Source organism: Patiria miniata, unplaced genomic scaffold, assembly GCF_015706575.1.
Source record: "Patiria miniata isolate m_02_andy unplaced genomic scaffold, ASM1570657v1 HiC_scaffold_7, whole genome shotgun sequence".
Classification (NCBI taxonomy): Eukaryota; Metazoa; Echinodermata; class Asteroidea; order Valvatida; family Asterinidae; genus Patiria; species Patiria miniata.
Window position 1 is genome coordinate 24,500,673 of NW_024037074.1, and position 13,786 is coordinate 24,514,458.

Below are 13,786 nucleotides of genomic sequence, written 5' to 3' on the forward strand. Positions count from 1 at the left end.
GGGTGCGCGCAAGCATTGACACAATGCACACGGCGCGCAGTTGCTATTATTCGTCGGTTCAATGTGTGACATCGCGTAGCTGCAATCGGCGGAATGAGATCGTGTCCCGGATGCTGATTTCGAGCGCAATTCAAAACATGACTCGGCACCTTTTGAATTGAAATCGAGATCCTAGGATATTGTTTTCTCGGAATGTACAGCATTCACTGAGCTAAAAGTTCCTCAGGTTAGTTGTTAAGCACCCTTCTTTAGATTTTGAGCGCTTTTGTTGCTTCGAACGAAAACAATGCACAAATGACAAATGATATACTCTACCTTTAAACCGCCCCAACACTATATGGTTTTGTGGATTCAACAAGGAGTAGATACATTGTAATACAGCAGGTAATGTGCACTGTAATACAATGTAATACAAGTGCGAATCGGTTACATGTACTTTGTTGTGTTTACTTCCCAGATGATGTGGTATTCACCGTGATCCACCACGATGCAGAGACAACAGAAGACGTTCCCCCGGGCAGCCTAGAGCCCGGCTCCTACTCGCGGGATGTGGTCTATCAGGCCAGTAATGATCAGGTCAAAGCCCTCCTCGATATGTCCGAGTACTGCGAGCAGCACATCAAGTATGAGTGCAACAAGGCCAAGCTGCTCAACTCACCGAGTAAGTGAACGAGTGACGCTTTGGGACTACTGAGAACTCAAGAAATTTTGATCAACAACTTAGTTTGGAATTGGCCGCGTAGTATCATTTGCAATTTCTACCCGGAAAAGCACCTTTAAATTCAATGACAGAAATCCTTCTCAAAGTGAAGATAGGACTGGTATCAAAAACCCTGTGAAATTGTTCCACATGAAATGGTATCGTTTGGAAGTGAACAATCATCGAAGATGGTTTCAGAAAGGGTGCTGTGCATCGGAACAGGGTACCCGAGTTCCCGACCCCTTATGCCAGGAACCAGTTCTAGATTATAGAATGGAGTACCCGTAACCAGCTTTACATATTACTTAGTAACTTCTCAGACATTGAAAAAGAAAGGTTTGAAATAGCATTTGACGAGAATTTTCAAACTGAAAACCAGGCTACATGGAAAAACACAACAGACTCACGATTATTACGCATGCGAAAACACAATTTACACCGTAAAGCTACATCTTGAGCTCTCTGTACACACTTGTATCTTGGCATATTGAAGCACCGATGTGGAAGCACTATCGTGCAGACCTTTATGAACAATCTGAACAGCAAATTCCGAGATTAAAATTTTGGGTTTTGGTTTCTTTAACGGGTACCTTGGTATCAAATTCCCGTATTTACCCATAAATGCACACCCCTATACGAGACCCAAAAAATTGTGTTTTCGCTGATTATGTTTTCGCTGATTTCTCAAAAAAGTGTAGATGAACCGTCATCAGCTTTGTTTTTACGCACCCTACTTAACATTATGAGGAATTTGGTGTCTTCAAGTGAAAAAAAATGCACACGAAGCAAGTAACAGTTTTCCTTTTGAAAAAAAGCATTCTAATCTGTTTTTGTTTTGGTCCTTCAGATGGTGAACCGTACGGCTGGTGGGTCAATCGCAATGGCCAGAAAATGAATTACTGGGGCGGGGCAGCCCCTGGAACTGGCAAGGTCAGTTGAAAATTGTGATAACATCATCAGTGAATCTTTACAGCCCCCTAAAAATCTAGGATAACATTTCAAATCCAACACAGCATGTAAAACCTTGAAAGTGGGTTTTAATTTTTCCAGTCAAAAGAATTAGGACTGATTTTCTGACTTAACAATTTCCCAAAGTCTATGAATTGCTCCGTTTCATCTTAAGTGGGGTCAGGGAACCAGACTACAAGCACATGATTGGTTTTCTTGGTTTTTCCAGCATCTACAACCCAAAAACGTGAAACAAGTCATGTTAACAATATTTGCTAGAACATACTAATCATCCAAATCCATTTATTTCTGAAAATTGCAGCAAAGCAAATGTTGTACATTCCCGTTAAGAATCCTTTGGCGAAACATGAGAAAACATGGAAATCTTAATTTGGACAAATTATTTTTTCGCACTGCCTTGGCAGTGTGTGGGACCTTCAGGTCAACTGTGTATAAAGTCCAGGAAACTGGATCTCTATTTTCACTTTTGATATTTTTTTGGTATCACACCGACAGTGCGCCTGCGGCCTGTTTGAAACCTGCTACGACAACACTAAGTGGTGCAACTGCGACGCCAACGACGCCCCCAACAAAATGGACCAGGGCCTGCTGCGGCACAAGCAGTTCCTGCCCGTCAAGCAGCTGCGGTTCGGTGACGTCAAAGCCACGGGCTCGTCGGCTAAGCACACACTGGGACCCCTGAAATGTCGAGGCAGTGGTCAGTAAAATTCTCTCTTCCCCCCTTCTCTCCCTCTCCCTGCCCCGCCCCACACCCCGGCACCTCCCATCTCACACTCACACCCCCTGGCAAATGGGACCTTGTATTATTGATCCACTACTTGAATTCATTACTGGATTACTTAAAAATGTCACTTTTTGAAATTGGGAGATCAATTCTAACAAAATGAAGACTCCCGGATGGACTCCATTTAAAAAATGGTCAAGTTGCCAAAGCCTCAAGTAAAAGAACATTTTGTCATTCATAAATCCAAATTAATAATGATTGTCTGAACTCTCCATCGGCAGCATACCTCGCCAACGTGGTGACGTTCCGCTCCCGTGAGGCCCACCTCCTCTTCCCCATCCTCTCGGTCGATGCCAAGGCCTTGATTGTCTCCCTAGAGTTCAAGACCACCCAGGCTTCGGCGGTCCTGGCCGCCGCCGACGGCCCCGACGACACTTTTGTCCAACTGGAGCTGTACGAGACCCAGATGGTCCACTTCAGTTTTGACTACGGAGCTGGTAGGAAGGAGGTATGTTATAAACGGAGGGGTCAGATTGGTCGGGATTTTTCCAGAATTTCTTTTGAAATCTGGAATTCCTGACGTTGTACAGTAAAGGTGTTTTTACCTATAAATGTTTGTATAGAAAGAAAGAAATTGGTATTTTGAGGCGTGTCTTTAGTCAAAAGCAAACATTTACCATAGACCCTATGTTACGCTGTGGCCCGTGGCAACTCGCAAACCCTCTGCCGATTTTTGTGGTAGATTTTTCATTTTTCCCAAATCTCACCGCTGTAGACCAATCGCAGCACTGGGTTGTGTGACAGGGTACTTTAGCAAAAAAATTATATAGATTTAATATATTTACAATGTGGACCTTTACCTAATGTGGACATGCTGACATGCTCATAAAGCACAAGCAGACTCAACGTGCATTCCTCCATATGGTTACAAAATCACTAAAAGAGCTACATTTGTTTGTTTCCACCTACTACAGGTCAGGGTCGGCATGTCTTCACCAATCAACGACAACGAATGGCATCATGTGATGCTTACCCTTGATACGAAAGCAGCCACGCTTGCCATCGACCGGGGACAGACGGCGACCACCGAATTCAACATGGGCAAGCTCCGGCTCCGACTGACCGACAATTACTTCATCGGTGAGTAGACCCACGACTATTCTATTATTGGATTAATTGACGGCCGTGTCGCTTATTTGGTCACATTTGTTAGGTGCAGTTAATTAGAGACCGCTTTGTGAAAAATCCAATTCCACTGCAGTCAATTTGGTTGACCGAATATTTATTAAAGGAAGAAATAGAGTTCACATTGCACACCAAATTTCCTTGTGTTTTGTTATGGGTGGCCTCATCGCTGTGGCCTGGGTTCGATTCCCGTCTCGGGTAACATGTGAATAGAGTTGTTCGTCGATTCTCTCCTGTGCCACTGGCATTTTTCTCCGGGTTCTCTGGTTTTCCTCCTTCCGCAAAAATGAACACTTTCGATCTCTGGCTGTGCTCCGTGGTCCGACATGGGTCGTATGGCTGCTGTCTAAGGCGCCTTGACATGCCTCCGGCTCAACCACGTTGTAACTGCGTCTTTCGCAATTCAGCTTCTGCTGCGAGTTAGGATGATTAGCCCCCCCCCCCCCCCCCAATTTATTTATTATTTATGATTATTTTTTATTTGTGCATCTGGTTTTTAATTCTTTTTAGGTACCTCCACCTTACAGTCGGAGGGTTTCGTGGGCTGCATGCGTAATCTCCAGATCAACGGTCGTTTTGTGGACATGGTTGCCGCCAGCAAGTCGGCAAGGCAGGTGGAGACCGGCTGCTCGGGCAAGTGCGATGAGGAGCCGTGCCTGAACGAGGGCAAATGCATCGAGACGTACGACGAGATCGAATGCCAGTGTGACTTGACGGCATTTGAGGGACCATACTGCTCCAGGGGTGAGTTGCATTCTTAACCGAATTGTCAGCAAAAATGGTTACTGTGTTACATATGTTGCAGCTCATATCCTGCCAGGGTCCATTTCTTTGGTCAGCTGAATGTTGATCAAATTGATTTATTTTAACTACTGTTGCAGTATACTTAGAAGGGCCTTTCGCAATGTTAAAAATCTCTGTGTTTCAATACAGAGATTTCAGGAAACCCTGTCACGCTAACAAGAATCCAACACGGTTACTACAAGGGTCTGGTGCTCTACACAGGAAAAATCAATCCCTGGTTGGGAACGGGGTTGTGAAGCCCTGGTCAGGACTAGGGTTGAGAAGCTCTACCGGGGTAGAAGATCCTAAATCTTCAGCCAACCCGTGACTCAGGCATGCAACTTTTCCTCGGATCAGCTGATTTCCTCTTTTTGTACTTCACATGTGTGCCATTGAAAACGGATAAACACTGTACAAAGTCTTAGAAAAATTTGAATTTCCTCTTTTTTGTACGACTTCCCAGTTGCATGCCTGCCGTGTACAACCCAGTGTAATTAAGACTACCATATTAAACAAGAGTTTGTTTTACAGTAAATGTGGTCATTACCAAAGTTACATTAGACTAGGAATCTTTGCAGTTTGTTTCTCATTTTCATTTGAGGTGGACATCAGATTTAAAATTGAAAGATGTGTCCTCAAGTGGTGTGTCAAAAAAATGACAATTTTTTTGTCAACCCACATTTTGAGGGATTGAAATTTTTTTATTTTTTTTGCCAAAAACTGTAGATTTTGTACAATAACAGAAGGTGACACTGTGTGGCCACTCACAAGAACTCCACTGTGTGGAACACACGACTGTCATGCTCTGGTTCACGTACTATTGGTACATTCATCCTGATAGTGGCGCCAAAAATACCCCTTCTGAAATGAATTTGATTTTTTTTTTTATAAATCTTTTCAGAAATTGGTGGTCGCATGGAAAGCGGTAGTGAGGTGACCTACAAAGTCCCCATTGCAGACGTCCAAGATTCTGAGATGGACGTCATCACACTAGCCTTCACCACTGACAATGCAAGAGGGAGGCTGCTCAGGGTCGAGAACAGCCAGTCGGAATCCTTTGAGGAGATTGCCATTCAAAACCCAGAGGGTGAGTTGGGATACAAGGGTTTTTAAAAAGAAAATAATAAGTTACCAATCGTTTGGTGAAAGTTACCAAACATTTTGGTCTATCAAATTTTGGACTTGTTCATACTCTTTGATGTATTCGGAGATAAGCGACAGTAGTTTGCTGTGCTAGTCTTCCACCTCAAGGCCTGTGTAAACAATTGCAATAGAGCTGCTGGAGAGGAAGACTACACAAGTCAAAACAGCCCATATATTAACCAATCCCCCAAAGATCGGATGAAAATCCAGTCTCAAATACAGCCGTTACTTTTTACAAATCAAGAAGGCTCATGTGTGCTCAAATTTGGCCGAATTTGTGCTCTTATTTTTGACTATTGTATGTGCCTAATATGAAATATATTTTTCATTGATCCATTTGTCACACTTCACCAGAACAAAGTTAAATTTGTAGTGTAGGAAAAAATCAATTCATTTTTTTTTCTTTTCATTTTGTCTTTTAAAAAAAAGTCTCTCTGATTTTTTTTTCTTAAAGGCTACCTTACGTTTACGTACAAGTTGGGCTCCGGGGAGCCAATCGTCCTGACGAGCGAACATAACTTCACTGACGGAAAGCACCACTACGTGAAGATGGAACGTGACGGAAATGAGGCAAAACTCAAGGTAAGTTCTATCTCCCTCAGAACTTGTTTGTCGCCTTTCCAAACTGCAAAAGTTAGATTTAAGACTTTTATTTTAATTTCTTCTTGGATTTTAATACAAGGGCATTCCCTCGTTAAATTATTGTTCATTGTTTTTGTTTATTTTGTTGGTTTGAAAAGAATTACCGGTGTATTTCTGATGAGATGTTTTTGAATTTTGTTGTTCCTTTATCATTTTTTGCCCAGGTGGACGGCTACGAACCAGTGACGTTAATGACACCAGGAGTGGATACAACATTTGCTGGGGTGGACAGAGTTTATGTTGGAAGCACGGGTAAGAATTTGTATGAATTCTTTTTTTGGAAGGGGGGGGGGGGGGGAGAGACCAAAAAGATTCACTGAGAGATACTTTTTCCTACTTTCAAATTTCATCCCGAAAATATATTCCTTTGCTAAAGTGCTGGTTTTCTAGGTATTTAAAAGTTATTCACTTGTTAATGAGACATCAATCTACAAAATAAAACTTTGCCCATGTTTAGTTTTTGACTTATTACTTAACAATTTAGCTGCGAGACAATAATTCCCATTCTCGTGGGGTAGGCTTGTCTCCCCCCCCCCCCCCCCACCCCACCCCAACAATCAGTATCGGAGCCAGTCTGCTTGAAAATTTATTAAGAGAAAAAATATTGAATTTGTTGAAGAGTGAGGAACTTTGAAGAATCATGTTTTCACTGATTTATATTTAAACAACTTGGTGACAAAAATAAAAGCTTGTTTCTTTGGAAAACATCCAGTATTTGTATTGAGTGCACAAGAAGAACGCTACAGACCCATTCTCTGAATGGGGAATACATGTGTCAAAAATTTGGTTCTGTTTGAAGAGGAGGGGTTACACTTTTACCGTTGAGTTCATAGACAAATCATGGATTTCTAGAATTTCAGAAAAGATGTGCCCAACTTTTGTGATTCTGCCCCGGCGTTGTTATCTTACAAGGGTCTCAAAGCGGGAAAGACTTAACAATTAAATCGAAATGAGTAAACCAGGAAATTCAGACCTGTCCTGTTCTTCGTTCCTTATCTTATTGATTGCCGTTTTGTTTTTTGTTTTGCTTAAACAGAGGAGGCCAATACCTTCCAAGGCTGTATTTCCCGGGTGAAGTTCAACGACATCTACCCGCTGAAGAACTACTTCATGGAGCCTCGCCCGGACAGCGTGACCAGCGCGGGTAACCTGCAGAAGTCGCGCTGCAACGTGGAGGAAGCCGTGCCGGCCGCGGCCATTCCGAAGCCCCTCCCACAGCCCACTGAAGTCACTCCCACCGAGCCAGCCGAGCCACTCCCACCTGCGGGGCAGAATCTGTCCGGCGGAGATAAGGCTGCTATAGCTTGTAAGTGCCAATCTTTGTAAAAAAAGAAAATATTTAAGGCATTGTATGAAAAAGTACCGTACCATGAAACACCATGTTATAACCTTTAATGAGATTCAGCAGTACACAGACTGATATTTTAAGAATTTAAGATAAGGTTGAATCATGAAATTGACTGGATTTGGGATTTCAACCTACAGTTTATTAATTTTTTTGGGGGGGGTGGGGGGGGGGGCGGGCGGGACAAATTGGGCCCCATATGTCATGGTTTAGAGAAATTCTTTGAAAGAAAACTTTAAAAATGGCACAAAATTGAATGACAGAACTTAGTTTCATATTTAATCTGTTCACCATGTTAACCCTTAAAAAGTAAATGCAGGTGTTGCAGTGCATTGTGGGTAAGTTAATATTATGATCCGTGCATGTTCATCCCATGTTCACCCGTCATGTGAAAATGGAAGTGTTGACCCGGGGTCATATTAACCCGTCGTGAGGACATGGAAGTGTTGATCCAGGGTCATGTTCCCCTGTCGTGCGAACACAGAAATGTTGACCCCGGGTCATGTTCACGTGTTTTGTGAACACAGAAGTGGTGACCAAGGGTCATGTTCACACGCCTTGCGAACACGGAAATGTTGACCCAGGGTCATGTTCACCCGTTTTGCGAACACGGAACACGGAAGTGTTGACCCAGGGTAAACAGTTCAGCAAAATCTATCCAGTGAGAGCCTAAAGAACCAGATAAGCCAAAGTAGCATAGATTGACAATGACCCTTGACCTTCTTTCGTTTGATTTCTTCCCACAATGCAGTTGTGGTGATCATCCTCCTCCTAGCCCTGATAATTCTCGTACTCCTGATCCTGCGCTACAAGTTCCAACACAAGGGCATGTACCACACCAACGAAGCGAAAGGGGCGGAAGCGGCCGGCGACGCCGACACAGCAGTCATGATGACCGGCGCCAAGCAATTAAAACCGGAAAAGAAGAAGGAATGGTACATTTAACCTTTAAAGTCGACAGTCTTTGTTATTTTAACATGCAATCGAAGTTATTCATGTTTTTAATGGAGCAGTAGTTATGTTTTTCAATAGAGACTACAATTTTTGTATGTATTTGTGCTAAATGGAAAATCTGGTTTGGTCGTAAGCATATTTTTACTTGAGATTTTTTTTTAAGGAAGGGACATTTTCATAGCAGAACTTATCATAGCCTGTAAGGCATATCTTTTGTCCATGATGCGTAAACTAGTGCAGAGAATTGGAGTTTCAAGCGGAAAGTTTTCTACTTTTCCGGTGCACAATTTCTCTTTCAAAGATTGCTATGAAAGTGGCCAGCCTCATCCTTATTTTGGTTTTTGTAAACCTAATCTGTGGTCCAATGTGGCCTTATTTTTGTATATTCAGGGTCAGTTTTGTTTTAAAAAATAGTTTTGACAGTGGATTTTCTATGTACAAATCTGTGGCTTTGGTCAGCTTATAGATATTGGAATACAGTGTATGTACTGATGTTATGAACTGGTCAGAACTGGATAGGACCAGTCAGCACCAGACAAGGCCAGTTTTATCTATTGGTACAGTCAGTGGCTAATTATCTTGCGATATGTAAACTGGTGGGAACGAGTTAGGACTGGTCAGAACTGGTCAGAACCAGCCAAGGCCAAGTTGCTCTGGTTGTGAGACAATTGCTTATTATCTGTGCTTGTCTATTAAACTGGCTCAGAACTGGTTAGGACCAGTCAGAACTAACTCAGGCCGGTTGGATCCAGCAGTGTGGTCAGTGGCTTAATATTATCTGTGCTGATACATAAAGTGGTCAGAACTGGTTAGGACCGGTCAGGTCTAGCTCTTCAGATGGAACCGGTTGTAAATGTCTGGTCAATCTGGTAAAAACCACTTCTTACTTGTGTTTGAGCGAAATTATAATTGGCTAGATATTGATTTTCAAGCAGATAATTGATTTCTTTGGTTTTCATGTAAAAGCCAATATCAGGCCATGTTAATTAAAAATGAAAGAAATGTTCTTTTAGATCTGTATTGAAAAGTACTATTTAATCATGACCTTTTTATTAATATTTTCCATGCTGGAAGCATTTGGCACTTTTACCAACAAGTTTAGATTTTAATCTTTTTAAATTCCTAATTCACAGACATAGATTTAGGGCTTTATAATTTTCCCTTTTCTTCTGACTGGTAAATTACAGAAGAATCTCGAATGCAAGGTTTACGTTTTTTTAATCACTTTTTTTTTCTCATTTATTTTCTTTATTAAGTAGCTGCCAGCTTTTCAAACAAAATGCTAAAATGCATTATTGGTTGCCATGGTTAAAGCTATGGTTATGGATCATACTGTGCCAAACAATATTTCTAACCGTTTTTCCTACATAGTATCTTTTTAATTAAATCCACGACCAAGCTTTTTGAAAATTAAAAAATATGAAATCTTCCCTGAATGACTTCCAACAAATTATACAAAAAAATGTATGTAAGCAAAATTGGACCGTTGAGAAATTTTCAAGATGTTTTATAAAGACCAAAACTTTTTATGGCTGACGTGAACTTTTGGAAAACATTTTTTAAGTTTTACAATTGTATCCTCGTTCTGTTGAACGAGGCTCCTTACATTTTGCACAGCATTATTATTACCATTGTCTATTCCTCAGAGGCTATGCACATTTTAAAAACAGTGTATTTAAAATCCACCTTTCTTTTTTGGTTTTTATTGTATTTAAAGCCCGAAGTTCATCAAGGATATTTTATTTTGTCTACATTTAATTTCATTTTTAAGCGTTAGTTTACAACGGTAACAGGGAGTTTTTGTTAATACTGCGAAACTGGCTCTGATATTTGAATGAACTTAACACGTTGACTGCCAACTGTGAATATAATCGTAGTGGCTGACATACTGGAGTATAAGTAAAGACTTTCTTATTGTATACGGAATACACTAGCGGCGCTGAAAACGCAACAAATTAGCTGTTGGCAGTTCAAGAACAAAAATCTATCCACTGGTTATGTTCATATCAAATTGTTTTTTATTAAGTATCAAATACATATGCGTGCATGCGTACATCGCTTGGCAAAGGGGCACCCTGTACAAATTTCGTCGGCAGTCAATGTGTTTCAAGGTTGTGGCTAAATTTGACCAGTAGTGCTTTCAACACACTAAATAATGTATGCCGAATATATGATAGTTAAGGTTAACGGTTAAGTCGCATTGAAGTCGCAAAAGGTCAAACGATACACTATGATTAAGCTTTTGTCAATTGGGTTAAAACGCAAAATGGGCTAGCTGTTCTGGGCGAGGTCTAGCTAGTTTTAGAACTTATGGAAGTTGGCGAGCAGTGCTAATGTTTTACATTACTGTGTCTGTATTACTTATGTTTTAAAGCTGTTAGTCTGGTCATGATTTCAGTTTTTCACATGTTTCTTGTTTGAAGGCGTTTAGGCACCAGACTTGGCTTAAATTCCTTGTCTGAAAAAAAAAATGCATCAGATCCCACCAATGTACAAAGGTCAATGAACTTAAGTGTCAATATTTTGTGTGTGTCAAGTCTTGAGTAACATTTTAAAATGGTCATGTCATTTTTTTTGTGTCTGGGATAGTGCACAACTTTTAAAAAAACTGTGCGGCTGATTCCGGTATGGGTTCCAAGCTATGTGAGAAATGTCTGTGATTGGCCATTCAAAAAATAACCCTCATCCAATGGTATCGGAGCTGATACCAGCTACGGGCCATGTGACTTTGTTAGGGCTGTGCTGATTAGTCAAACATTTGTGTAGTTGATTTATCCTTCAAGTTTTTGAACATTTGCATCAAGTACATGAGTTCCAGTGAGAGGAGTTAATGTAACTTGTGTGGCCATAGCAGCCATGTCTTTCTTTGGGGCTGTCACTTGGCAAATTGGTCAGATGCATTGCTACCCATAATGTGGATTTTGGACTTCACAGAGTCGGGGGATCCTGCAGGTTGAAAGCATTCAGTTGCCTGCTTTAATTGCATGATATGGCATATTTTGTTTTGACTTCATAACTTCATTGTGTATTTATTTCATGTTTAACCAGCTTCCAAAGTGCAATGTGGATCTCCATTTTCATTCGTATGCACTGTTGTAAACATTTGTGCACAATTACATTGTAGTCTTGGTGAAAGTAATATTGTTCCAACAATGTGGATTCATTTTGCAGTGCATGTTTAATACAACCATTTGAATTTTTAACTTTTGCTTTGGTTTAGTCTTAATCACTGTGCCTCACACATATATGCATAATTGTATTCATGATCTAATTCCTAAATTTGCAACGCCTCAGAAGACTTAAATCATCTGCCTGATGCATGTTCTCTTAAATTTTTTTTATAACATCCAAGTCTGGTGTTGCAGAAAGTAACTTGTGAACAAAATTCTCGGAGGATGCCAGTGTTTTAGTCACTGATAGGCCACGTCTGCTAGCATGGCTACGACTTGGAAGTTACACATGTGCCAATGGAAGCGGCTGTACTGGCAGCCGTAGCCATGTTGTTGGACGTGGACAATATTTCCATACATTTGGGTTTACGTATCACTCCATTATCAACACCCATTTGACGTTGTGCTTGTAGCAAGAAGCATCACACTTGTGTTGTTATGGAATTTGGGAGGGATTTGAGTTAAACATTTGATTCGCGAAATGCAGTTGAAAAAGACCTCAGGGCTTTGGGTTTTAGTGTGGTGTTTAGTCTTTCATTGATAGGAGGAATTTGTTCCCATTACTTTCATCTTAATCTAGACGGGTCAAATTCTAAGGGCTCAATCAGAGTTTCTTAAAAAAATATAATGGAATAAACATTTTGTACTGGTCATTTTCTGTTAAACTTTTACAACTTTGCATGTAGTGTATTTAAAAAAATGCTAAAAAGTCCCTTGTTCGGGGATTATTATTTCGTTTTTAGATAAATGTTGGTTGATTTTATACTGTAAATCCCTTACTGCTACAAAGCTTGCACATTCCTACATTGGACACGGTAGTACTGTAAAGATGAACTTATAAACTAAAAGCAGTACCTTTTGAACTGTAAAGTACAACATTAAAAGGCCAATTTTTTTTTTAAATTGTTTGCAGAATTTGAATATTAATGTAACTTTCTTGTACAGCGTCGGGTGTAATTTTGAACTGTATGTTTTCTTAACAAGAACTACGAGATTTGATCGAAGATAAATCAAAAATGGTTTTGACGTTTTCATTTTTGTGTATTCACTGGCGTGTGTACGATTTAACCAAGTTGTTGAATTTAACCAGTACTTGGTGACAGTACTTTTTTATTAATCATAAGTAGTGTGTTTTTTTTTTTTGAAGTTTTTTTTTATTGTGGATTAATCTATTTATTGTTATTAATTCAGTATTAAGATACTACATTGGTGAAGGGGTTCTTTGTAGATATTTCTTGTCATTTGGTACTTTTTTGAGATGGCTACTGTTTCTGTATATTTCACTAATAAAAATGGTCCTTTGTTTACAAAAGGCGCTGAAATTTCCTTTCGTTTGAGTGCTTAAAGGTTGTTTTTCTTTTTCTACTGGAAAACATCAAGGGGAGTTTCTTATAGATGAACTGTCAGTCCTACTAGAACCTCTACCCCTAATAAGCTTTATTCACTAGTCAGCCACATTAAAGGGAATGTACAATGATCATTGGCTTTTGCTGTAATTTTCAGAAATGAACTATTTGAGAGGTTAGTATAATAGATCAAATATTGTTACACTGACATGTTTGAAGTTTTGTGTTCGAAAATGCTGGAAAAACCAAGAAAAACAAAAATGTTCAAGTAGTCTGGTTCCCTGACTCCACTAAAGATGAAATGGATCAATTTATAGATGCCGGAAAAATTGTAAGATAAGGGAACCTGTCTAGCTGGCCTGCACCCGTTCATGAACATGTAACCAATAGCAAACAAAAATTGGACTGAAAAAAATGGTAAATTTGGAGCAGTAGTTGAAAAATAGTTAGGTTACAACGGTGGTCGGCCGACCACCGTTGGAAATTTATACAAAAATACCACTTTTCTTGAAATTGATTTCACACCAGGTGCCATAATTTTACAGGATGCTTTAGACTGTCATTTACCAACATCCTTGTGGTAAGGTATTTCGTAAAAATTTGGTAGTTTTGTTTTTCGATGTTTGCAAATGTATATTCCCTTTAAATTAAATGCAAGGTAATATCTTCATTTTTGGACCTTCGAAGAGAAATCCAAAGTTAATTACACATTAATATCAATCTGCTCTTATAAATAATTTAAAATTTGTGATTAAACATACCCAAATGTTTTAAGCCCGACATTTAAAAAAAAATTGAAAGTGAGGCTAGAATGATTTAAATCCG

The 13,786-nt window shown here is 40.0% G+C and overlaps 1 protein-coding gene across 1 annotated transcript in view; it reads left to right on the forward strand.

The window, feature by feature from the left end:
• Positions 1-12,941, forward strand: part of LOC119718742 (neurexin-4-like) — a 41,804-nt gene extending 28,863 nt beyond the window's left edge. The window contains exons 13-23 of the mRNA XM_038188139.1: positions 458-661; positions 1,548-1,630; positions 2,165-2,366; positions 2,675-2,901; positions 3,368-3,533; positions 4,089-4,322; positions 5,263-5,448; positions 5,959-6,086; positions 6,311-6,398; positions 7,183-7,452; positions 8,243-12,941. Coding sequence (XP_038044067.1) covers positions 458-661; positions 1,548-1,630; positions 2,165-2,366; positions 2,675-2,901; positions 3,368-3,533; positions 4,089-4,322; positions 5,263-5,448; positions 5,959-6,086; positions 6,311-6,398; positions 7,183-7,452; positions 8,243-8,436 — 1,982 coding nt within the window. The 3' untranslated portion in view covers positions 8,437-12,941. The remainder of the gene's footprint in view (positions 1-457; positions 662-1,547; positions 1,631-2,164; positions 2,367-2,674; positions 2,902-3,367; positions 3,534-4,088; positions 4,323-5,262; positions 5,449-5,958; positions 6,087-6,310; positions 6,399-7,182; positions 7,453-8,242) is intronic.
• The last annotated feature ends 845 nt before the right edge of the window (positions 12,942-13,786 follow it).